General features: G+C 41.8%; 1 protein-coding gene across 1 annotated transcript in view; it reads right to left on the bottom strand.

Annotated features, from left to right (window-relative positions):
- Positions 1 to 25,940, bottom strand: part of GLRA1 (glycine receptor, alpha 1) — a 35,433-nt gene extending 9,493 nt beyond the window's left edge. Inside the window, exons 1-3 of the mRNA XM_009875504.1 lie at positions 25,885 to 25,940; positions 10,286 to 10,416; positions 6,250 to 6,317 (exon numbers count right to left, since the gene is read on the bottom strand). Coding sequence (XP_009873806.1) covers positions 6,250 to 6,317; positions 10,286 to 10,416; positions 25,885 to 25,940 — 255 coding nt within the window. The remainder of the gene's footprint in view (positions 1 to 6,249; positions 6,318 to 10,285; positions 10,417 to 25,884) is intronic.
- Positions 25,941 to 26,025: the final 85 nt, after the last annotated feature.

Below are 26,025 nucleotides of genomic sequence, written 5' to 3'. Positions count from 1 at the left end.
CATTAATGATTGTGACAATAGCAAATGGACCAAGGACTTGATGCTAAAAGGAGCAGATCTCTGAACATGAAAAAGACTTGCAACACTCTCTCCTTCTGCTGATATTCCAAATGTCACCTTCACAACTCCTAGTGGGTCCCCCTCACTTTAATTATTCATCTCTTTCGACTCTGAATAATGCATCTTAAGAAAACGCGAATAGCTGTGGACAGCTGAGAACCAGAGGCTTAGTGCAGGACTAGCCAATCATGCAAACTTCAAAAAGGAAAGCAGCCCTGAACCTCCAATTCCCATGGCAGCTGCTCCCCAAACACCTTGTATACTTCCAGCTCTCCCTTTCCTGTGTGTTAAGACCTGCAGCCATTGCAGTCAGGGGAAATCAATGTCACTGACCTAATAGGTAGAAAGCAAAAGGTTGTTTTGCTTATTCAGCTACAAATAAGCTGGATGCCAGAAGGTCAGCTCCAGTTGGGGGCTTATGTCATGTATAACACAAATTAAACTCATGTTTGGAAGAAACTTCAGGTGTAGCTGCCCAGAAGTGTTCTCAGCCTGAGGGAGTGTTGGAAGCCTGTGCTGCTGTGGATAAGCTTTGTTGCTGCAGTAAATTCAGTGTTTCATCTTCAAAACTTGTCAAAAAGAAAAGCTAAGAAGAGATGTGTAGCATGGTTTACATTGCCCCCACAGCAGACATAAGAGACCATAGACAGAATGATTGCCACAGTCTTCGTCAGCATGATGAAAGATCTTAATCACAAGCTTGTAGGCCAAATGAAAATTATCTTCTCACAGTAGGTGTCTTTAAGAAGGTCTCTCCTATCTCATCTCCAGAGTCCAAGCATCCTGTATTCAGTTCCTACATGGGAACATGTAGGATGGTTGATGTGTGATGTGAGAGACTGTACTACCTCCATCCAGGGCATGTCCAGCAGTGTGGTGAGTAGTGCTAGTGAATGCTACTCTTTGTGCTCTTGCTTTGCAGACAAGTGTTTGCAGTGGATATTTTTTGTTTGGGAATATAGACATCTGAGCATTTATGTTGTAATATAAAAAAAAGCAAGGACAAATCAATATAATACTTCCACTGAATGCAATTCTTGGGCTTTGTCATTTTATAGCCTTAGTATTGTGCCTATCTATGTGTACGTGTGTGTTAATGAAGATCTTGCTTCTCAGTGGGTTTATTCTACAGTCCTGGCCTGGCCACTGAGACCAGTTTTTTCCTCCCAGATGCCTTTTTCCTTGTGACAGATGGTTGCATTGCTCTGTAGCATTGAAGGTGCTGAACAGCTTTTTAGATTTCTTGTGTCCAGTCTTATTTGGACACAGATGTAAGAACAGGCAGTATGACTGCAAACTGGACGTGACTCTGCCTGAGGAGCCAGTAGAAGGCATGAAGAGCAAATGGGGTATGTCTGTGGCTGTGACATAGCCTAAAATAAGAGTTGCAGTATTCTGTACCAGCTAAAGGATTCTGTGTGTTGAAAGCTTCATGCATAGACATTGCAGTCAAGCTGAGAGGTGATGAACAATACTCATTTGTTGGCTACCTGGAGATATACAGTGCTTCTTCTGAATGTTGTTGTATGAGATATTAATTAGCATCACCAAGAAGTACACAGTTATTCCTAAATGATGGACAGAATGGACCAATTTCTGATGTGAACTTTCATGCAAAAAGAGAAGAAGGTTTTACTGAGGCTGCAAATTCAGAAGAAAAAAAATCTCTTTCTCCATATCCTTCTTATCTCTTGAACTCCTCATTTGTGTGCCAATCACATAGAGGCATTGATTATCTTGTGCAGTCTGTTCCTCTGGCTGGCTTGGGAGTGGAGAGGAGCAACTCTGTGTTGAGAAGGCACTCAGAAGCTTTGCAATTTGGCACAAGGCATTTTATTCCCAAGGGGGAAATGACACAGGGCAGGAAGAAAATAACAACTGATCAGAGTAGTTCAATTTGATAACGCTGAAATAAAATTCTGCTTAGTGACCTTGCAAGGAGCCAAGGAAACAAAAGATTGTTTGAGACTTTTCCTTCCCAAGATCCTGCAGCCTTGGCATCTGATGAGTGAGCTGATGAAAGCAAGTGGCAGGGTGGAGGCAGTGCTGTGAAGAAGGGATGGATGCTGTCAGGAAACTCAATAGGTTTCAACCCCTGACTCAGGAGTTCTGTCAGACCAGCCTCCACATTGAACAGTTTTGATGAGAGACTTCGCTTTGATAAATTTACGTTTTACTGATGGAGAAAAAAAGGTGGAGACTGAACTCCCTCAGGAGGGGATTGTTATCCCACCTGGGCAGCGGAGCACAAGGGGCTGTATTAACATTGAGTTCATTCTCTCAGAAGGGAATGAACAAACATTTTTAAGGTTACTTACCCTGCAAAGGAGAACTACAACTGATTGATCACAAAAAAAACCTCAAAAAAACCCAAACAAAGCACACCAGGAGTAGACCTTGGGAGGGCTAATAAGTGACCTCGTCATATGGCCACAGCTGTAGCCAAGCAATCAATTTGAAGCCTGGTGTGAAAACTTCAGCTGGGCCAAGGGGATGAGGGTTTGAGTAATAGTTGTGCTAGGGATGCTGCTGAGGAAGAGGTCTGTTGCTTGAGGAAGGTAGGTGGGGATGGGGGCAGGATTCTAGTGCTGAATAGGTGTTGAGTTTTTGCATTGGAACCCAAACCAGAAAGTTTTCCTGTGTTTCCCGACAAAAGAAGGAGAAATTATGTTTCTCTGGGGAAAGGGTGGAGCTGTTGGGGGTGGGCTGTAGCCAGTATCCTCAGTTTAGTGATGATAGCTTGGTGGGTTGTTTTGGGTTTTTTGTATGTATGTATCCTTGTATTTGAGTTGCGTAGTCCCATTTTAGGGTTTGTTTCTTTTCCGTTTCTCCATTCAGTGCAAAGACAAATTCAAACCATATAGGTTGCCAGAGCATTGCAGGTCTAATATTGAAATTGCAGTAGACTGTGATGTGTTGTGAAAACCTTTTCATTTTGCCTTGTGTGACTTGTTACGTGCTTATTGTCTCTGTGGGACTGATGGTTGGTTTTAAGAATGACTGACTGTGGAAAATTGAGCTCAAAGCCTAGCCTTTGTTACAGGCTTTGTGTATTTGTGTGTTGATACTTATGTCCTTTGCTGACCTTGGGGTGAGTGGGCCTAGTATTAAATGTGTGACCTGTGCATTTCATCACTCACATTTGCTAGCTGCTGTGGCTTGTGAGGCTGGAATGAATTGCTTACTCTGTTTTGCAGGATGATTTGTTATCTCATTGGAAATATCATCTACAGATGTCTCTGAATAAGTATTTAACATTTGGACACTTGCAGCCTCCAGCTTCTCCTGTCCTTACGAGATGCTGGGAGACAAATTGTGGCTGTACTGCAGCTGGCTGGAAGGTCACATTTGGTTTACTCTTTTCAGATGGAATAACTATAGCATGAAAGTGGCAAAAATAAATTTGCATGCATGCAATGTGTCTGGAGGAGCCTGTGCTGGCTGTTTTGTGGTTTTCTTTCTTTTACACTCTCGTTTGCTGCACATGGGTCCTTTTTAAAACATGAGATTGGGAGGGGTCATCTTGAACGTTGTATCCAGCTTCTAGCAACTTTAGGTGATGATATAAAAAAAATTCCTCCTTCTCTGTGTGCTTTCACTGTATTCAAAATGCTCCCAACTGCCAAAGCCACTGAGAGAGAAGTAGAACTGTAGCTTCCATTGGAAGAGAACTCAAGGGCCTTGCTTAATTCAAATTTTGCCATTATAGTAGGAAATTTTTTAGGTTAAGTGCTCAGATAATCCTACTAGTTGTCTTGTGCAACAAAGGAAAAGCTGAAGCTGGTGCAGTCCATTAACTTCAAATCAAGAACTTGTTCTCTGTGTACTTGACTTTTGTTCCATTTTTAATGAAGAATGTTCAGCTTTGCTATAGGCTGCTTACTCTGGTATTGCTGGGGGGGAAAGTTGTTTATACTTTTGAAGAGAAAGAAGAATTTAAGAGTTTGTGGTTAGGAGTGGGCACCGTGGATAGAGTGCTGGGTCCTGTCTTTGAGCCACGACAACCCTATGCAGTGCTACAGGCTGGGGAAGAGTGGCTGGAAAGCTGTCAGATGGAAAAGGACTTGGGAGTGCTGGTCAACAACTGGCTGAAGATGAGCCAGCAGTGTGCCCACTTGGCCAAGAAGGCCAACGGCATTCTGTTCTGCATCAGAAATATTGCGGCCAGCAGGGCTAAGGCACAATTGCCCCTGTACATGGCCCTGGCGAGGCAGCACCTTGAATGCTATGTTCAGTTTGGGACCTCTTATTATAAGAAAGATATTGAGATGCTGGAGTGTGCCCAAAGAAACATGGGACGTTTTGCCCTTCCTAGAAGCTGTGGTGGGGAGCTGACACTGCATATTTAACCTGCTGCAATCTCGGAGAGGAGGGAGAGAACGGCTTCTCTACAGAGTAAATCCAAAGTCAGCAAACAAATCCCAAAGACTGCTCTAACCTGCTGGGCTCTCATTTTTAGACGCTTCGGTACCTATGCTGCTTGTGTTCCTGTTGGTGTTTACAAGTAGAATCGCTGTCCCCAAAGAAGCGTGCTATTAGGTTTTGTGCAATGCTTTGTCAGCCTGACATCTGGACTAGCTTGTCAGAGCTGGCTTGGGTATTTCTAGACAAAGTAATGTGCCCAGAGGGTGTTCTTGGTTTCCCATGGGAATTTTTTTTCTATGGAAGAGAGACTCTGAAATGAGTGGCATCTGGAGAGAACAGCAAGTCCCTGCAGCATGTCTTGGAGGTGAACTTTATATCTCTCTCTTTCTCATGCTAGTCTATGCTAATTTTATAGAGCATCCTGCTTGCAGGGATACTGTGGCATCTTAGTATGACTGCTTGAGTGCATCTTGTAGTGTATCTTGAAAAACACATTATTGTAATGTGCTCTGCACAGGGATCCTTTGTGGGTCTGTCCCTCTCCCTTGAGCTCTAGATAGTCTCTGCTAGATTGTGTAGGAACAGAGCATCTATTGCCTGTAACACCAAAAGAGGTATCCAGTAAAATAGTACATAGGGAACAGATGTGCATTTCAGTTCTAGTTCTTTCTCTTTTGCTTTATATACAAATGAATCCATGAATACAAATCTCAACTATGAAATCTGACAAATTCTGCAATCCAACCATGAAATGCATTTCTTTGTGCTTAGACAGAGTAATGGTTTGGGTTTGTTTGTGGTTTTGTTTGTTTTTTTTTTGCTTCTCCCATCCCTGGAACTGAACTGCCCCTGACCCCAAGCATTTCCAGAAGAATGTTATAGTGTCAGGAGAGACTTATAACCCCCGATATGTAGCTGTTGAACTCCTCTGGCAGTGGCATGCATGGCAAGTAACTTGTGCAAGTCAAGGGCTGTGATCTATGTGTGAAATTTATAACATCCTGCCTGAATGCACAAAACACCTGAAGATGGAGTCTTGCACTCTTCATTCAATGTCTTTCTAGAAAAAGAATTACTGAAGAGTAATTAAACACCATATTTCTGGATTAGCTTTAATTAGCACAGAGGTAAGGCGCTGTACCTCCAGAGTTTTCCTTTGCTGTTCAGTGATTATGTCACAACCAATCTTTAATAGTGTTCAGATGGAGCAATTATCTCCTGTTCTAGTGATCCTTTGCTCCTAATGTCTTGGCAATTAGATGCAGCTCTTGCTGATGTTCACTAGTTTTGTCTGAAGTGAGGCTTAACTTGCAAGTATTGGTTTTGATTTTATTTTTTTTTAATCAAAAATCATTGTCTAACACAAATGCACCTCCAAGAAAATAATCATCTAGTGATTCTTTTAATCTTTCGGAATCTGAAATCTGGTGCAGACTGAATTTGAGTTCAGCTAATTTTCCTTCACTTAGCGTTGACTTAAACTTCTGGATTTATATTCGCTTAAATACAAAGTATCTGGAACAGTCTCTGAGCTTTCAGGGCCTTAGGCAAGTCTTCAGAAAAGACTACTTGTTTCCTTTTTTGGACCCTTATGCTTTGCCTATACAGTGTTTCAGTAGAAATGGAGATAGAAACTGTGATCTTCAACTACACTCAATATGAGTCTCTTGTTGGCTGTTAATTTAAGCAAACTTTTGATAAACTTGGGAATATGTATGCAATATTTTCCTCTGGTGACACTAAAGAGGAGGAGATGCTGCATGTACTGTGAGTGCAATCAGGCTGAGCCAGTAGCTGAGCAGCTGTGCTGTGATTTTTACTTACCATAGTTGTTTCTGCAATCGAACCAAAGCTGTTGATGAAAATGTTGCAGCTGACATTCACTGGTGGGCCTGCATGACAAATACAGATTGGAACAGCAGTTCACAGTGTGCTTGGAAGACAAAGTAGCTCCACTCTGCAGTGTTAAAAAATATTTTGGGAACAGGGTGGCTCAGGGATGAATATGGGAGTAAGGTCTGGGTGACCTGTGGAGCCTAGTCTTGATTCAATGCTTTTACTTTGTCTCTGTTTCCCTGTTTGGGGGAGCGTTTTATATATCTCTTCCGTGAACTGTTTTGATGAAAAGGAGTAGGCTGCAGCCAGCCAGGGCAGCTTTCTAGATGTCCCAACAGTGCTGTGTGGGTGGCAACCTTACCTTGAACATGATTGCAATGTTCCCCAGAAAAGAGCTGACCCACCCTCTTGTTTAGAGCTCTACATTTTAAAAATATTTGTTTAAAGCACGTAAGTGTTTCTGAACTCCTATGGAGCCAGTGAAGCAGCGTGCACAGCAGGGACCAGGTTGAGTGAAGGAGAAAGCAGTACCCCATGTGATAATGGGGGGTCTACTAAGGCTCATGGAAGAGCTCTGCCAGCAGAAATTCTCTGGCTGTTGTCTTCTGGGAGAGGCTACTCCCAGACTTCGGGTGATGCCTCTCCTGGGCTTTATTTGCTCTTAGACTGAAGCTTTGCTTAGTCTGTTTGTATTAGAGAAGTTAACAGGCTGTCCAAGGAGAGGAGCGACGATTAAGGGATGAAAGGATTGTGGTTAGAGGATGTGGGAGTCAGTCTGCGTGGTACTGGTGCCCAAAGGTATCAGTTTGACTGGAAGTGGGTCTCAATATTGCCTGGCAAATCTGAGATGCCAAGAGCTGCAGTTCAGCAGAATGCAAAAAGCCAGGATACATTTTGCAATCGGAGCCACATCTGGTGCCTGGCAAACCAGTGGCTTGCCCGTGTATAATGAGAAGGTTTCTGTAGGACATTAACAAGGGAAGGGTAGAAGCAAAAGGGGCCTCTGCTCTGGGGATCCCATAGGACCCGCTGCTGGTGCTGTTTAATCTGTGGTGGGGAAAGGCAGCCCAGGCAGAGAGCGGAGAACATGGCCCTGGGAACCAAGGTCCTCCTTCAACGCTGGGGAAATTAATCTCATATCATCCCTGTGGCATATGCTTCTGGGAGATAAGATCTGTGGAAGCAGTGAGTGTGAATTTCTAGATTATTCCTCCATCTTTTATGGAGACGAGGATGGAGTCTGCATTTTAAACACTGTCTGATGGCTCAGCCTTGCTGAGGGAGTAACACTTGCCTGTTAAGGCCACATCTGCAGTTTGCCGGTTGCTGCAAGACGAAATACTGGTGAGGAAAAATGGCTTTAGCCAAGAGGCTTGTGCCTCTAATCAGTGCAAACTTCCTCCTGTGTGGAAATTAATGGAATTTTCTGATTACTAAGTAACATTTGGAGCTTGGTTTGTGCCTCTTGATTTCCTTTTCCTCCTCCCCTACTTTGGCCTCTTTTGAAATTTTGTGCCTGTCCTCTGCTGGAGCAGGATTTCCATCACTAACAGAAATATTGTCTATGCATGGGATTTTTTTGGTACGAGTCCTAGGCTTCTGTTTCCCCAGCTCCCAGATAGCCATTTGCCATCTGGGCAGCAGCTCACTTACTGTTCAACCTGTGCAGCTCTTCCTCCAGAATTTTGAACATAGGCATGGCATGAAATATCAGATACAAAATGGTGTCTTTTTTTTTTTTTTTTTCCCCTCTCTCTTCACCAGCCTCTTATCCAAGAGGCTTGTGAATTTCATCCAGGAGCTGAAAGCACACAGTTAATCAGGCTCGAGCATTTTTTTTATCCCTTCTTTAGTGCTCCCGTAGAGCTCAGGAGTAATAAAACCTTCTTTGGATCCATCTGATGAACCATACAGAAGGTCCATATACATGTAATTCTTTTTTTCCCTCCCAAAAGGCACAGCATAAGAAAAATACTGAGCTGACCTCCTGGATGACTGCATGTGCTCCTTCCATGCTGTGCATGGAAGACTTTGGCCCTCGTCTTCCCAGTCCCGTGCTGATGTGAAGCTAAGTGTGGGATGAGCTCAGCCAAGTGCCCATGAAGGGGACTCCCTCCTTGGGGCAGCACAGCTCTTGCTGAGACACTGAGCTCTTCCACTGTGTACAAAGGAAGCTGTGAGCATTCTGCAGGATTTTGGATTTTTTATTATTTTTTTTTTGTGTTGTATAATGCTCTGGAAACTCTCCTGCCTACCCCTGAAACGTGCCACCTCTGTAGTGTGAAGAAGCTGTGGAGGAATATAGTTTTCCAGGAGCAGGGTTGAGGGTACAACTTGGGTGAGAGTTACCTTGTCCCCATTCTCCATCTTAAATTAAAGCCCAAATGCCTCATCCTTTTTCTCAGAATGTGAATCCACAGCTAAGTCCAGATTTTTCAGGTTTTCCATAAATGTTGTAATCTTCTTTTTGTTAATCTTCCCCTCCCCAAAAATCCATCTGACATGGATCTTTGATATTATTTTCATTTGGATCTAAGCCTTTAAAATGCCCTTATGAGTTACTGCAGTTAATTTAAATGACATGGCTTGAGAGCTACAACCTCAAGCTCTGTAAAACACCTCGTATGCCTTCCATGTAAATTGGAGCCTGATTTATGTGTGGGAGGCTAAGCCAGCAAAACTGCCCTGTGGGGAAGGTGTAGTTCATTGAAATAGAACTGAAATTAAATTATCTCAAATAAAAATGCAATACAGCTGCCTTCCGCAGGAAGATAATGTACACATTTCATTAAATATTAAAGTTTAATTTCTTTTGTGTGTGTGCATAATTTAGTGGTAGGCAGGTTTACAGGGTGGTTTTTTAACTCTTTGTGATTTGGATAGAACCAGCAGTGTTCTGTTGCTTAATTGATTACTAGGACATAAGCTTCCCACCAACATTGGTTTTAAAAGCCCAGAATAGAGCTTGTTGTTTGAAGCTAGATGGCAGGCGCTGCCACTGTGATTTATGGGTCCTGGGACTCCTATTTTAGCGTTACCACTGACTCTCAGGGGGAGGAGGAATTGATAGTAGGAAACAAAAGAAGGAAGTAAAATGCGCATTGAATTGGGCTGAACAGTGGCTGAGAGGGGACAGGTCCCACTTTATCTCTGTGTGTGATTCAAGGGCAAATAGTTCTGGGAAAGTGAGCTTGCTTAAAAAGAAAACAAAATATGATAGAAGCATAAAATGGTTTGGTTGGAAGGGACCTTAAAGATAATCTAGTTCCAACCACACTGCCATAGGCAGAGACACCTTCCACCAGGTGGAAAAACCCACAAAAAAAATTAAAAACCCCAGACCTAAACCAACCAGGCAACACCACCCCAAATCCACACTTATTAGAAGAGGTTTTTGAGGAGCAAAGAAAAGAGGTTCTGCTGCCTCTCTCAGAGTCTGCTTTAATGCTGCTTGGCTGCCAGGGAGAATAGGGTGAACTGGGGAAACTGGGTGTGAAACATAACTCTGCAAAGGGAGCTGTGTTGGGCAGCACTTTCAGAGCCCCTTTTCTGTACGGGGCACCGGGATGGATCAGAGCTTCCCCTGGCATCTTGCTAAATTCCTCTGAGGCTAATGGGAGATGCTTCTCTCGGCTTCAGTGAGTGTAAGAGAGGAGCATTGCCCACTATTAGAAGGGGCTGCAGGCAGTGACTCCAAGGGAAAGGAAAGGTTTTTTCCTAATCCGTAAGATGTTCAACTCGCCGCCAATCAGTGCTTGAGTTGGCAGGATCCCTGACCCATGTATTGAAGTTTTCCCTGCATGTAAAGTTGTTTCAAAGTTGTTTCCATTCTGAGTGGAAGTCAGATGTCTTTCCAGACATTTACAAGTGATCTATGTGTCAAATCTCTCATGATCATACATATTTCATATAGATATAGTGATTGTTCGTATTCTATATGCAGTTAGGGAGGTATTCATGAGGACTGCATGCAGTTTTTCAGACCCCTAATAAAACAAAGGCACAAAGCAGGGGTTTTGCATACCTTTAAAATTTGGCCTGATCCTGGCATCGTATCCTGAAGTTCGCCCCATCAACTTATCCAAGAAATCAGAAGGAGACATGGGTTTGGGGGCAGATCGTGCTGCTGCTTCGGCTTCTTTGGAGGCTGCCAGGCTGTGTGAATAGAAAGAAAGAGGAGGTTTTAGTGTACATCCCATACAGGGGAGAATTTGGTGTCCAGAAATAGAGCAGTCAGCATCTCATTTCTGCTGTGAGGCAGAATGGGCACCCATGTGAATTCCTAATGAGGCTGGTCTCTGCTAATTTGTTTGCCCAACCCAAACATCTCTGAAGACAGAATCCCAGCTGCCACCAAAGTAGAAGAGAGATGATGAGTGGAGAAAATCCTTTTGTGAGTTTAGATATAGCTCCGTGGCATGCCACTAAATTACAAATGTGAACTTTGGCACTGAGCTCCACAGGTAAAATACACTCTGAGATTAGCCCTGGGCAGAAATTACTGCTTAATTACATGGCAAATAGCAAGGAGCATATCTGATACTCTGACAGTTTTCCAAAAGGCACGTAGGATCAGAGCAATCTGGATTTTGAAACTTAAATGACTGTCGTGATTGTACAACTCCCGTAGAGCCTATGGGACTCTAGGGGATAGGTGTATTTTTGCCTCCTGCTTGCTGGTCAGTCCAGCATTTGCTATTGGTACCTGCAATGCAGGGATCTGAGTTCAATACAGCAACACAGTCTCTGGACTGGAAGGTGTCTGGAATGTGAACCTGAAATGATACTCATGTTGGTTTGAGAAAGAAAGGAAATGAAATCTTTTTGGGACCTGTATAGCCCCTGGGGCAGAGGGAGTGAACCTATCAATTTATTTGTACAAGATGAAAATCTAAGCCTGGCAATGCGCTTTCTGGCAGTTTGCAAGATATGGAGGGTGATGATTTGGGCTTAGGAAGCATCTGTTGTTGTCATCTATGCAGGAACAAGTGACTCCTGGTACTATGTGCTCAATCTCAACTAGAGAATGCAGGAAGGTTTGAATTTTGAGACACGAATAGATGCTATTCAATTCCTTCCCTACAGTTATATGGCTTCCACTTGAACACAGAACTTTTCCCAGGCTGAAAGCGCAGTGTAAAATTGCCTAGATTAGCCAAAAAACCACACAAACCAATCCCAAAACCATAGGTGACATGCAACTTGCTTAGTACAAGAGCTGTCTCTGCCTGTGGGTTCAGATGCCTGATGCTGGCTAAAGCCTGCAGGCAGTATTGCAATGCAAATGCATGGTAAGCCTAAGAAAGCTGCTCAGGAGGAAGTGAGGCTCATTGCTTCACCCTTTGCAAAACTCCTGAATTTTTTAGAGTTCCGAGGCTATGTGGAAACTACATATGTGGAAGCCACAGTGGTAGAGAAGCTGAGAGGCCTAAGAATGTTTACAACAAGTACAAGTTATTTAGCTATGCATGTCCTCACAAAAGACACCATGGAGACCTCTTAGAGCATCGGGACCTCACCTTGGAAAATTTTGCATTTCTTGTCTCAAGAGACTGTGCGGTAGTCAAGCCTGCTGTCCTTCAGAGAAGCAGTGCTATGTTCTGACACAAGATCTAGCAGGAAGAATTTAAAGATGGTTACTATGCGTGGCATTAATGTGACATTGCTCTCGGAGACCTCTTCGTAAAGTGAGAGTTTGAGCTGAAACTCCAAAGATACAAATGTTATCTAGACAAGGCTTTAACAAGAACCACCGAGTTCCTCAGTACTTAAAAAATGGATGGAGTTCAAAAGTGCTTGGGTACCATAATTTCAAAATCAGGTCTCTGAAGTAACCTATATTGCATTGACTCTCTTCTCTAGTGTCAGCAGTGATCACTTTCCAAGCCTTGTTTTTTAATCCTGCAAACTTACAACTGCAGTCTGGCTTCTTTTGCAAGCTGTAACTGTATTAGGGTTCTCTGATTAATAGATCTTTAACTGTTAAAAATTGTTTAATTTTCTGCAATGGAGAGAGGAAATACATTCTAGATCACTTCCAATGAGAGTCTAAACCTAGGATTTTATTCACCCTTTATATATTCACAATCCACTTCCATGCTAGACTTTGTCTGAACTGTCTGATTTATGTTAATGCTTGGAGGAGACCTGACAAGGTGTGGATCTAGCTTTTACTATAGCCACATGCCATTTCTTGTCCCCATCTCTGCTGTAAAAAACTGTGCAAAGCCAGACCAGAGTGTTTCAGGGATAAATGGGGCTATAGAATATGCAATGGCTTTTAATTTATTTTTTTTTGAAGGAAAACAACAAGGTGCAATTGATTTGCAAACTCGGAGGAGGAAAGCTGGAAGTGGGACGACAATCAATACTGGGCTTGACTACTGCGTTCCAATAGAGTGTCTGCATGGCAATGAGTTGAGAGAAAAGATTTCAATTAAGCAGTAAATGAATTGGTAACCAAAGACTCCTGTCACTTCAGCAGCAAGATGCCAGGTAGTGCAATACACTGATTTCTTCTTGTTAACTGTAGACTGGAAGAAGTATACGAAAGTGGAAAAGCAGGGGGCAGGGGAGGAAGAGGCAATTCAAATCTAATAAGCTTTAAGTGCAAAAAGATAATTAGAAACTGCAATTGCCCTGGCATTCATTTTAAAAAATGAGGTGAAAAAAACCATGAAAGTCAGTGTTCAGCTTTCTTGTAAATTCAGTGTGAAAGCCCATGCTGAATATATGTTCTCTCCACTTGCAATGAGTGAGTCTGCTGGTATTGCTTGCAGGCTGTTTTCTGATTCTTTCTGCATCTAAGTTGCAAGTAAATTAATTTTGTGGGCTCAGTTCTTACATGGAAGTAGATAAATGAATCCCTCATGCATCTGGGAGAGGACCAGCCTCGGTGAGCCCCACTGCTTTCTGCAGCTTCATGTCCATCCTGATGAGCAGTTTCTGTGAGCACCTTTGTGCTGAAACTGTCAAACATATTTGCATACCTCCTGGTGTGTCTTTTAGAAGATATCTTTGGTTCCTGTGTGGTGTTACCCAGGTGACCAAGTTTCTTCCAGTTTCTTCCTAAAACTAGCTGGTAACAACTTCACCCTCTAGATTTAACATGAAAAGGGAAGAAAACATGGGATGAAGGAATAGCAAAACCTTTCTAGCAGGAGACAGATGTGTTTACTCTCTTCTTCTGAAGGAATAGTGGAAAACACTGCTGGGAACTACAGAGTGGCTGGCCCACTCCACTGTGTATTGAAGGGGTGGATTCTGTCTAACACAACCAGAGTGAACGTTTCCGGGTTTTGACAATGGTGCTATGTCAGTTTAGCTCAGACAACACCTAAAGAAGCTATCGGCTTCTGCTCTCTGCCAGGTCTGCCTTGATCAGTGCTGTGTCTGCTTCCTTGGAAGCTTCCAACCCTTAGTCCTTAAAGAAGCACCCTTGAAAGTCCCATCTCCTGGCCCAGTGGAGACAAGGACATGAAAACTGCTAAGGGATCTGAAAATTGCTGACAATAGAAGAGAATTGGAAATTTAGGGTGGCTTATTGTGTTGTCCAGAGAGAAAATTTATTCTCTAAACAAACAAAGAGGCAAAACATCTAACAAAAACACTGAGAATATAGTTTGCATTGGCGCAAGAGTGTTGTCTGAGCCTAGAGCGTCTTGGTGCATTTTAATAGCAGCCAGACAGCAGCTTATCTTATTTACGCTGGTGTAATCCCTAGTGAATCTGGCTGAGAAAGCACCATCAGGCAATCATCACAGCAACAACAATGGAAAGGATCTCTTCAAAGGGTCGATGAAATAGCATAATCTTTTGTGATATTACTGCTGTGTGTAAGCAGATGCCACCAAGCCCTTGGGAGGTCCAGCCCACCAGCAGGCACGTGAAGGTGAAAGCTGGTGAGGATGAACAGCTGAGGACTGCATCCCTTAAAATAGAGCAGCTGGGCTTTGCAAGGCACCTATTACTAGTTTCTCCCAACCTATGCAGGCACTGTTTGCCCTATCCGCATTATTTTGTTTTAGTTAAATACATGATATGTTCTCATAAAAAAGTTATGTGGGTTAGAAAGAGGTTCTTTGCAGTCTGTATAAGTCAGTTTGCTTAGTTCCCAGCTCCCTGGTTGGTTGTTCCCTCCTCCACCTCCCCCCACTTGTATGGTCCTTGTGCAATATTTTCATGTTGGGTGTTTTTTTTTTCCCTTCCCCCTGCACCTGTGGCTGTCCATCTAATTAAAGTCCAGCGTCACAAACTACCCAGTTCTGGTTGAATGTTGATACTGAGAAATATCAATTTTTGTCTTTGCAAAGAGGAGAGATGAAGAAAATTAATTAACATGGGGCCTCTATTCCCTTGTCAAATAATTTAATTGTTAATCATTAATTCTGAGGGTAAAAAATAATGTCTGGCAGCAGAAACACAAACTGTTGCAAAACAAGTGTTTGTAGAGGAAAGGTCCCTCTGCAAAATGTGCAAGGCTCAGGTCCCTGTGAAGGTGGCTCAAGAGAACAGCATTACATTTATTCCTCTGCTGGACTCTATAGAGGCTGGGGAAATAGAAGATAGCTGATCACTTACCCTGGTTCAGTGCAGCTCAGCAAAAGTTTCTGAAGTGGTTGCTTGGTTTGTTTATTTTTGAAAGACAATGCAAGTCTTGGCAAGCTTGGCAGGGATAGAATCATAGATGCGTTGGGAATAGTGTGGAGGTGAGCTGGCTCACACCTTTGTCTTTCAGATGTGATGTTTTCTGTGAGCAGGCTGAGGTGACCAGTATTACTGGTCCTTCATCACCAGGCTAGAGTGATATGGGGGCTTGGGAACAGAGGAGAGTTCATCAGCTTAGTTTTATTGACTCCAGCAGACTGAAGGGTAGTCACAAAGAGGACATCGGACAGTTGAGCCAAGTCATCAAGTTGCCTGTGCCTAACTAGCATTACCCATGGTAACTCTCCCCCTGTTCTTCTCAGACCATCTCGCTGGTTCCTGAGCTGTTGTCTCTGGGGCACAGAGGCCCCTGCACAGAGACTGGAGCTCAGCAAAGCCCAGCCTGTATCCTCTCCCTGCTGGGGCTGCCTGTCTCCATCTTGTCCTCAGCAGCCAGAGAGAGGTAGGAGGGACAGGTGAGAAATTTATTCTTTTTTTCCTAGTGAAAAGGGTCAGCCCTAAACTCCGTACCCAGACTGTTGTTTCTGACTGTGCATCGGGGTGTTATCTGGAGGGAAATGCTGCCAGACGCTGGTCTGTGAAAGCTTGGCAGAGATTGCAAACAGACTTTTTTTTTTTTTTTTGAATGATTAGATTTACTATCAAAATGAATAGCACAATCAATATTGATATGCAATTCAATTAAAAAGGATGAAACTCATTGTCTGCGTGTTTTTCTCTGTCATGCTGTCTGATTTTGTGGCCTGTAGCCGTAGAGATGGACAGAAGAAAGGAAGAGTGGAAGTGTGTGAGAAGAAGAAAAACCCAATGCTATGCTTTCGGTGTGGTGTGGTGCAGAGAAGAAGGGTCTCAGAGTATTACAGATGTGCTGGTTGTACACAATTGATCACAGTTCATGTGGTTGTATTTAACTGCTGATAATTACAGTCCATGCGGTATGGATGTGAGGTGCGCTACAGGGGTGCATTTGCAAAAGTAATTCTCAGAGGTGCAGTGGCAATTTAGACTTGTTTTTTTTCTTAATTCAGCTGAGAGCTTGTGCAACAGAGGAATGGAGCAGACCTGGATGTTGGGATAGGATAGGAAAATTGTCATGTACAGTGAGACTGGTGAAATGTGGAATCTGAGAACCTGTGAGAAGGAGATGGGCAATAAGTTATTATTTATCCCTTGTTTATGGTGGGAGGAGGAACACAGGAAAGAAAAAATTAGGCTTATTAAGTATTACTGTCTCTGCCCTGGATGGTTGTGCTCTGTTGCTGTGAGGAGTTAAAACCAGTTCTAGCTTTTGCACCAGAAGTAACTGCATTGCAGTAGTTACAGGATGTAATCAGTTAAAGTTTTAACCCAACAGATCCCAAAACACTCTGAAAGGTCCTGCACAACACATGCTTGGAGGCACTTTTTCGTGGGCTTTTGAGAATTAATCCTCTGTCATCATTCTCATCCAGGAGACTGCAACAACTTTAGCAGAATGATAAAATTCTCTTCTTCAGACTGCAGCATTCTGATGGCTCTGTGTTTCACTGCCACATTCCTGCAGCTCATGGCTCCTATGCCATATGGCGAAACACCCTGTCCAGAACTATAAAACATCCCAATTACACTGATTAACTCTGTGGAAAGACACCAGCACTTGGAACAATTGCTGACGCTGCCTGGACAGAACAACAAGAAAATAATAAATGACTAGACAATCATCTGGGGAGGGCGAAGAAATCTGCATATTGTATATAGCTGAGATGGAAAGAGTACAAGGAGACCACCAAACTGCATGGGAATAGTGCTCGGTTTCATGCAAGGTCTCTGCTCTTACAAGGACTGTTCAAACTCTCATATGTTGCATGGTTACTCTTGCTTTTTCACATTAAAAAAAAAAGTATGTTAAATTTGGTTTTTAGTCCTGGGCATTCTCTCTAGTGACATTCTCAATTAATCCCTCTTCTAGAAGCATCTACAGCTCTTATAGTACAAGCAGTGACTTTCTGGAGATGTATGATTCTAAGCTACTGAGACAGGTTTGAAAACATAAATAATGGAGAAGCACAAGTCGGTGCTCAGGTTTTAATTGTTTGTGAAATAAATCCAGCATTGACTCTTACATACACATATACTGCAGGGTTTAAAAAAAAACAACAACCCCAAAATACCATGTTAGAATTGCATTTTTCCTTGAAAAAACAAAGGGAAAAAACAAGTCTGCAAAGACAAAAGCATACGTCTAGCTTCACACACACTGAATATTCCCTTTAAAGTCACGGGGGCTAGTCAGGTATTTAAAGCTATGCATAAACAGCCTTCCTGAATGCAGTAAATAAAGTGGGAAAACGTCTTTATAAGACGAGGCTTCATAATACAGGTAACAATATTCTCGTCACTGATGTGCTCTTGATTTAGTGTTTGGACGGAGAGCTGCGGTGGGAACCTCAATTGACGTCAGAAGGTTTTAGATCACAAGTGTCAGAGAATTACGAGAAATCGTGGATCCTCTTCTAACTATAGCTCTGCAGTCGCACTATCAGTCGCGTTTTCATCAGTAGAAATAGCTTGCTACAGCAGCTTTTTAAAAATTAGTTTTAGTTTAAGGATTTATGCTGCTCGTTAAAATCGGATAAGAATATTTTAACTGCTTTCTTTTTTTGATAAATCAGAGGTGGTATGAATAGAATTCTTTTAAAAGAGTTAGAACATGTAGTGCAGAGAGGTGATGGGTTTTATCTTCTGAAACTTTTTGCTACAGATCCTTTGAAAAGGCCTCCTGAGCTAACATGCATAACCTACCTGCAAAATCGTGGGTTCCTTTGTAAAACTGGGACTCTCTGATGTGTGTATTTTGCACTGTCTGAAATGAGTTGTGTGATAAAGAGAACTCTTTTTCATATTTTTCTGATAGAATTAGTTGTTGTCGTTGCAACGCAAATAGCCTGCTGGAGATGAATGTTCCCTCTGTGCTGTCTGTGATTCCTGGTGTAATTTATCAATTTATTCATGAACTGTAATGAAATGTAACTTCTGGAACAAATGGCTAAGCTCTGGGTCCCTTGCCCAGGAGAGCTATTCTCCTCCCCACCCTAGCTCCCCTCTGACTTGGGTTTCTTCATCTCCCTGACAAAAAAATCCAAACCAACAAATCAAAAATAATAATAATAATAAAAAAAAAATCACAATTTTTTCAACCGTGCCAGTGTTGCGTTGACTATGTTGGTGTGGGAGAGCATGTTATGTTTGATGAGGCTTGTACTTTGTCAGCCATGCTGCTGGGAGATGATTTCTAAGCCTATAGCTGTGTGTCAGGGTGTGATGGATGAGGCTGGAAGCTGCAGGATGCTTGTGATTCTCTGGCACATGAGGTGGCACAAGAGGTGGGATGCATGCATTTTGGTTTGTAAATTGGATCTTGGGAGCTCTTGTGCAGGAAAAAAAATAAAAATCTGTGTATATGTAGATATGCCAGGAATCCTTGCCCTGCTCAGCAGTGCTTCCAAAGCACGGGGAGTGAACAAAGAGAAAAGATTGTAAAGATATCCCATGAAAAGTCACTTTGCAGTGCACAGCCTATCTTTGTAGCTTTTACATGATAGCAAAAGCCTGCTTCACCCAGAAACTCAGAGCATCATGTTTCCCTACCCCAAGCTGTAGTAATACAAGTAGTTGGGGACTTGACCCATCTTGCACAGGAGCTATTGGCACTGACAGGGACATTTGAAGCTAAGGATTTTTTTAAAGAGTGCTGATAATGACTCCCCCTCATGCTTTTACATTTTATACTCTTTCCATGAGAGGAGAGACCTGTGCTTGGGTCTTTGTACAAAGTGTCTTTTTATTTTTATCACCCCAAATAAAAGAGAAAAAAAATTCTAAGGAAATCTGGTAAAGGCAGAAAGCCATTCATTTTGTTGGGTTTCCTGCACGATTCCTGGCTCGGCTGCATTTTGCTGCTGCACCAGACACACGTGGCAGTGGTCTGGTTCACCGCTGCTTCTGCTTCTGTTGCTATTTATCGATTTGTGTGTTTACCCCAGCCCTGCTGGGGCTGAGCGACAGGATCTGCACCCTGGGTGAGTGCTCGTAGGGACAGACGCTGCTTGTAGAGGCGGGCTCAGGGCGGGAGCTGCTGCCGACAGACTTCGTCTGAAGGCAGCGCAAGCGATGATTGATTGCACTGCAAGCCCTGCTGTTCCATTCATGCGACACTCCTTGTCTTGGCAACCTCTTGGTAGGCTTTTCCCCCTCTTTGCCCACCCCACAATGAGGAACTGATAGAAACAAGAGAGTTTCCTGGCTGCCTGCTAAGACATTTGAGTTTTCTGCCTTTTTTTTTCTTTCTTTTGTTTTTTATTTTCTTCTAGTGGGCTGTGAGCCACAGTGGAACAGTGAAGAGGAAGAAATGAAAATGAAAACAGGTGCCAAAATGTGTTCTTTTGGTTCCCTCTTTCCTTTCAAAATCCTAATTTCATGGGGTTTGGTAAATTAAGATTTCTTCCGATTTTCTTAGCTGGCGCTTAGATCCAACAGAGATGTGTTTACAGGATGCCAACTGTGTCTATGTACCAGCCAGATGTGGTGCAGTCCCCAAATCAGCAGCGTACTGTGGTGCATGATATGGATGAAATAATTGTCTGCATAATGGAGTGCTCAGCGTGTGTAAATGATGGGTGCATCTGTCTCTATCTATTTCTGTTCTCTGCAGGCCCACTCTGTGCTTTGGTCTTACTGAGGGGACAAAAGCTCTATTTCTGTGGGTTTTGGTTCCCGTGCATCAGTCTCTTGAAGTATGAGATGAGATTTAGGAGCAGCTTGGAGTGATGTATTTGATCTGTAACACCTGTGGGATCAAAATGTGCAGACCTTCAGGACCAGATCATCTAGATCATATCAGCAGCTTCTCAGGAAGCTAGAGGGATGACATCATTTTGTACCAAACAGTCATTTTGGCTAAGAAATACCAATACAAACCACCTCCTCTCAAGAAAATGGTTTCTATTGTCTGGCTTTGTAAACATAAATGTAAATTTTTTGAATATTTTAAGGAAAAGGTGAGGAAGCCAAAGAGGTGAACTGGTGATTTTTTTTTTCTTTCCTCTTTAAGAGGAACTGACCTGCTGAATTAGCAGTATTTTATTATACTGAGTGCAATGCAAAAGTTGCTTGGTTTTGGGGTGTGCAAGTAGGTCTAGAAGTCAGCAGTCAGACAGCTCGATGTCGAGTTGGCTGGTCATGGCTCCTAAAGACCCTCCCTGTCCCTTGCTTAATTTATCTCAAGGCCTTTTAGTCTGGGAAGGATGATGGTGTGTGTGGAGTGGGGATGGTGTTGTGTACTTGATGGTTTTTGGTTTTTTTTCCTCTAAACTGAAATTATCAAAAATATTTAGAATTACTTTTTTTTTTTTTTAATCAAACAAAAAATTGAATAAAGCCATGATGGGGGAGGGTATGCTGAAGCAAAGTTTTTAGCATGTGAAAGAATGTGATGAGCCATTTTTCGAAAGTTGTTAGATGCACGAGTGTAACCATGCTTCATAAATATAGAAATCATTGTTCTCTTGCTGATAGATAAAGGTCAGTAGAAAGTGTGCAAGGCAGTGATAGCAAAAGGGTAGTTTACTGGAAATAGTGAAACTCTAATTTAATGTACCACAAAAGCAAGAGCCGATACAAGCAAATAAAAATTATACAAGTCAAAATGTGTTATCAACCTATCTGTTGTCTTAGTTCTAATCACTTGGGGGACTCCCAGAAAGTCACTAGGTTATAGAAAATGAACAAGTGAAACTTAGCGAATAGATTTAGTTAATGTAGCATATTTAAATGTTATAGAGTTGATTTGGATGTTGTGATTTTCAATTATGATTATTTAAAAAAAAAATACTTGTCTTTCATCAGTACATAAACAGTAATTATATTTGTTAAGTGGTCTGACAACTTGTTCTCAATACCAAAACTTGGAAAGCCCTTTTACCCTACATGCTAGGATGAAACAAGAACAGACTTCTCTGCTGATTTTCTATCATAGATGAATGATCATTGGTCAGTGCTGGCATAGTGAAGTAATGTAATTTTGGACATTGATTAACATCTTAATTCAGATGTTGGGTTCCTTTTTTTTATTGAGGTCAGCTCATGAGGATTTAGTGAGATGAATTTCTTCAGCCAACAAGGGAAGTGTCCCAAGACCAGGGGAACTGCAGCATGGTGTTACTTAAAAGTGCTTTTGTTTTTAACTTGAATCACTTGCTCAGTAGCAGAATGAACTTCTTAGCCTACATCCTGTGCTATTAAATCTGAGCCAGAGGGCCCTTTGCCTCTAACTTGCTTCATACACAAGAGTCTCCAACATCTCTTTCATGGCAGGTGTTCCAAATTCCTATATGTAAATTCTTGTTATTGACACAAGTATTTGCAGACAATTCATATGGTGTAGTGATCTTTTATGTAAGAGCAGGATTCTCCCATTGCCTTCAGGTATTGAGTTTCTTCCAGAAGCAATTCCCTTCATGTATTTTGACAGTAAATATGTGTCCTGCCAATGGGACTTGCTGCATGTAGAGTAATGTTCAGTGGGAGTCAAGGCAGACAGCCAGTCTATACTACCTAAAATCTCCACAGCACCAGTACCTCAGAGACGAAGGATGTTTTATTAGTGCATGTGAGAAAGAGCAACATTTTTGCAATATTTTTGTTAAGCAAGGTGATTATCTATGCCTTTCCTCTTCCTTGCATCCAACATATGGAGGGGGAAACGTTTTTTGTGCCTTTTGTAGAGCCTTTCATTTGTTCTGTTCTATCACAACAGCAGATCTGGAGTCATTCAAGGCAGCTGTCTAGAGAGGAAGGTTAGGATTAGACTGCCTTAGAAAATGTTTTGCTTTGTACTTTATGTTGATTTGTCCTAATTATCTAAAATGCAAGAGAATCGTTATGGTTAGATGAATGTGTGTATCAAAGTCTCTGCAGAAGGCAGGTTCCCAAACTTTTTGTGCTTCTACCGAGATGACATCAAATTAATCTTTCTCTGAGGAATGATTTATAAGGGTTTCTAGGTAGAAATGTCTACCTAATCACCTTTTCAAACCTTGAATATGTAACCCTTTTAGCAAGGTCTCTAATGGGACTACTACATGTTGCAGAGCAAGGAAGATAAAGAGTGTCCTTAGAGCCATCTAGTCCAAGCCTTTGTTAAATCTGCTTTATTTTGGGGAGAACTGACAGACTCAGCAGAGGCACAACAGGTCATAAGGCACACTTCTACTAGATTTTGGTTAGTGTGAGGAAAATACTTTGTAACTGCTGAGAACACCAGCTATGTTGCTTAGCTTGTGGCTCTGGAGTTGTCTGACTAGTGTTTTGTTCACAGGTACCTCTGTAACGCTATCTAGCACTGCAGAGCTATTACAGAAGGTTTGGAGATAAACACATTACTCTTCTTTTTCTGCCCATCTTTTGTTGTATTTTCAAGGACCTGAAAACAGCTGCTCTCCAGTCACTTCCTTTACTTGTCAAGTCTGTTTTAGGAAAGTGTCTCTATTTCCTCAACGTTATGAGGCATCATACTCACAATGGCATTATCTTATTGTTTTAAAAACTAGAATCTAAGAGCCCTGTTACTAACAGAAGGGAATACGAAAATGCCAGTTAGAGGAGTCCAACAGAATATGAGGCTGGCAACAGCTTTTAGTCTGTGAATCACTTGGAGCAGTAGCCTTGAGTCACTCCTGCTACCTGACAGATTGCTGTTCAGAAAGGGCCAACTCTGATCTTGATTCAGTGAAGGTCATGCTGCTGATTTCTGATGTACAGAAGTGCAATTAGGACAAGAATCAGACCTAAACAATTTCAAAACCTCACAGGACAGTGTCCAGTTGAGTAAGGTGACAATGTTAGGCTTTTATCTCCTAACTTGTACAAGGTACATCCCTACTCCCAGGCTTATGCAGTAGAAATGTTTCTGGACCACTACAGATATTAAAATATTATGGTACAACAGAATGCCTGGGCAAGATTATCACATGATGGGGTAGCTTTTTGTTCTGCATGAAGGAACTCACAGCTGAATCCGAGTATAAACAAGCATTGTACATAGTTAGACTTTGGGAGAATATTTGTATAAGTCTCCATGGATATAAGCAGGACGTTTGGAAGTCCCTATGTAAATATTGTCCAATCTATTTTTTTTTCTCCAAGAAATAATGTTTTGCCTTACATAGGTATGTGTAAGGAAAGGTTGGTCAAGCAGCCTGTCTGTCAGAAGTCTCTTCGTCTCCTGCTCCAACCCAGCTTTCATCTCTGCCTCTGTCCAGGTTCTCAGTAAATGTCTTAGTCACAGCTAAGTGACTGCAGTCTGGGAAGGCAGGTAACAAAATAGGAAATGCCCTTCCATAAAGAAAGGCATATCAGAATAAGCTGCTTATTGTAAATTCCTTCTAAAACACCCAAACTGTAACAGAAACAAATATCATACAGGCAATGCCATATTGGCATTCACACACCAGCTGTTACTCCTTCCCACAGGGTCTTGTTTCCTGAAAGGCTGGTAAAGGACATTTTTGTTAAGCAACAGATCTAGTCTTATTTCCTGTATTGGTTGTATCTAATTTTCTTTTGGGAGTTTGGATTTTTCTTTGGTTTGGTGGTGTATGTACTTAACACATAATGGATTCTTTTTCCAGAATATTTTCGACAGGCTGACAAAGTGTGGTACACCCTGTAACTTAAAGCAATGCATACTTCCACTATGGATAATTGGATTATCAGCTTCTGATTATTTTAAATAATGGAATATGGGAGTACTTGGCATATTAAATTTTTTAATGGCTGTTAATGAATAAACTTATCTTATTGAAATAGTAAAGCTATTCCTGGACCCAAAAGGCTGGTAGATTTTTGGCCTGTAATAAATCTGACACATAACATAATGCAGGTGAAAGAAGAAAAACATTGTTTAGAGTCAGTTCTGAGCAAGAATTACTAATTTTGTGGGGGTTTTTTGTTTGTTTGGAAAATGATTGCAGTATATAAACCAGTTTACTTTCAACATTTACCTTTGATTTAAAGTACTTTCAAATTATTTTAGATGTTATTTTCAGGAAAGCTAGACCTGCAGAAATACCTTTAGTATGCAATATGATGTAGTCATATGTAGTACATGTATTTATGTGTGAATATATACAGAAACACTTTATAATAGTATAAACATTTACATTAGAACCTGAAGGGACTGATTTACCAAAGTTTTGAATGCCTGATGTGTTAAGAATCTATAAGTGCTCACATGTGTTGTGTGATGCATAAGCATGCATTACAGAACAAAATCAGCATGACAAGTATGTATCAATTTCACTTGTTCAGGCAGTTCTGATGAGAGCTGGACAGATGCTTTAATGCCAGGGCTATAGGAAAATCAAGCCTGTAAATGATATTTTAAAAATTTATTTTGTTTTTGTCTATAGCATATTTGTGGACGACATTCTGGAGCGTTTTTTTGTTGTATAATCTTTTTAGTGGTTTGGTTTTTGTTGCTGTTTTCCTGTTTGTTTGGGTTTTTTGGTTGTTGTAGCTGTTTGGTTTTTGTTGATGTTTGGGTTTGGGTTGTTGTTTTTTTTTAAATCTCTATGCTTCAACATTGTTTAACGTAAGAGTTTCTTTCACCTACATATACTTCTTGTTAGTCCACCCCACTGTATTGTGCAGTGCTGCTATACATTTTTGACTAAATAAGATGAGAAAGGATAGCTCTGAAGTATTGGGTGTTGTGCATTGCTTTTCAGATATCGGTGATTTTAGTTATTTCTAGAACTTCTTTCCTGGTTTGTTAACAGAGAAGTGCTTTGAGTTTGTGTTACAACCTTGGTATCTTTGATTTTCTGTGGAATTAGAGAAAAAGTGGAGATATCTCAATTTTTATGCCTGGAAAGACTTTAGTGTTCAAAGAGCCTGGTAGCTAGAAACGTCTGCCCGGTATCAGCAGGTCTGCTACTGAAATTCAGAAAATAATCAATATTACACCAGCGAAGTATATGTAAATAAAGTCTTTTCATATTAAACTGTGAGACTTTGATAAAATACAGAAATGCCTAAGTAAGAGCCATGCAACTGAAGTGAAGTCTGATGAGCAAGTGCAAGTCATAAAAGAAAGTGTTTTTTTTTCTGTTGCATGTATTTGGCATCTGTCACTTGCAACAGCACACTGTTATTCGTACAAATATAAGAGAACTTCTAACTTCCAATGTATTTTTCCCCTTTTAATAAAAGCACTGCAAGGAGAGATGGATCAGAAACAATTCTTAAAGACAAAAATTGTTTTTTCCTTTACATTAGCCTTAATAAGAAACTGAACACAGCTAAACCAGTCAAAGTTCTAGCTAGGAGTTAATGGATGTAATTTCAAACAGCTCCCCTCATCCCCTTTGGCTTTCACTTAGATTCTGCAAGGAAAGGATGTTGAAAACATGAAAGAAAAAAGTTGGAAATGAAGGAGACTATTTGCTTTCAGTGATTTATAGCAAACTAAGGAGGGAGGATGAGTCCTCCGTGAAAAGGAGCCCCACGAACTCTCAAGTTAACATAGCTAAGCAGTGAAAGCATTCCACGGAACTCACCTTAACCTGTAATCTGAGGATGGGGAGGGGGCGAGTTGGCAATATTTACCCGGGCAAATTCAAGTGCAGCATTCCCAGTCGCCACTAGTTGTCACTTTGCAACCAGTCGGGGTCGGTGTTTTCAGCACTGCGGTTAGCGAGATTGCAGTGCTAATTAAACGGAATAACTCCCAAAGCCGCGGAAAGTCCCGAGCCCAGGTCTGTGCGATAGCCAGTCTCGGGGAACCGAGAGAAGGCGAAAAGGCAGCTCGGGAAAGGCGGAACGCCGCTGTCCTAAGGCTGACACTGTGTCTAGGGACTGTATCCCGAGCTTGGGGTGATCACAGCGCTCACACACTCCTCCTGTAAAGCCCATCCTTACCTGAAAAAAACGATCGTCTCCCACACGTAGACACCAAGTGCGTTGATGTTGCACATTTTTCCGGCTCTCGTTACTTGGGTGTTTTTCGCGGTTTGTTGTTTTACGTTGTGTTTTTTCTTTCTTTCTTTCTTTTTTTTTTTT

The sequence above is a fragment of the Apaloderma vittatum genome, unplaced genomic scaffold, assembly GCF_000703405.1.
Source record: "Apaloderma vittatum isolate BGI_N311 unplaced genomic scaffold, ASM70340v1 scaffold8788, whole genome shotgun sequence".
NCBI classification, from domain to species: Eukaryota; Metazoa; Chordata; class Aves; order Trogoniformes; family Trogonidae; genus Apaloderma; species Apaloderma vittatum.
The sequence above is the reverse complement of the archived record's forward strand: the minus strand, read 5'-3'. Positions and strand labels throughout refer to the sequence as shown.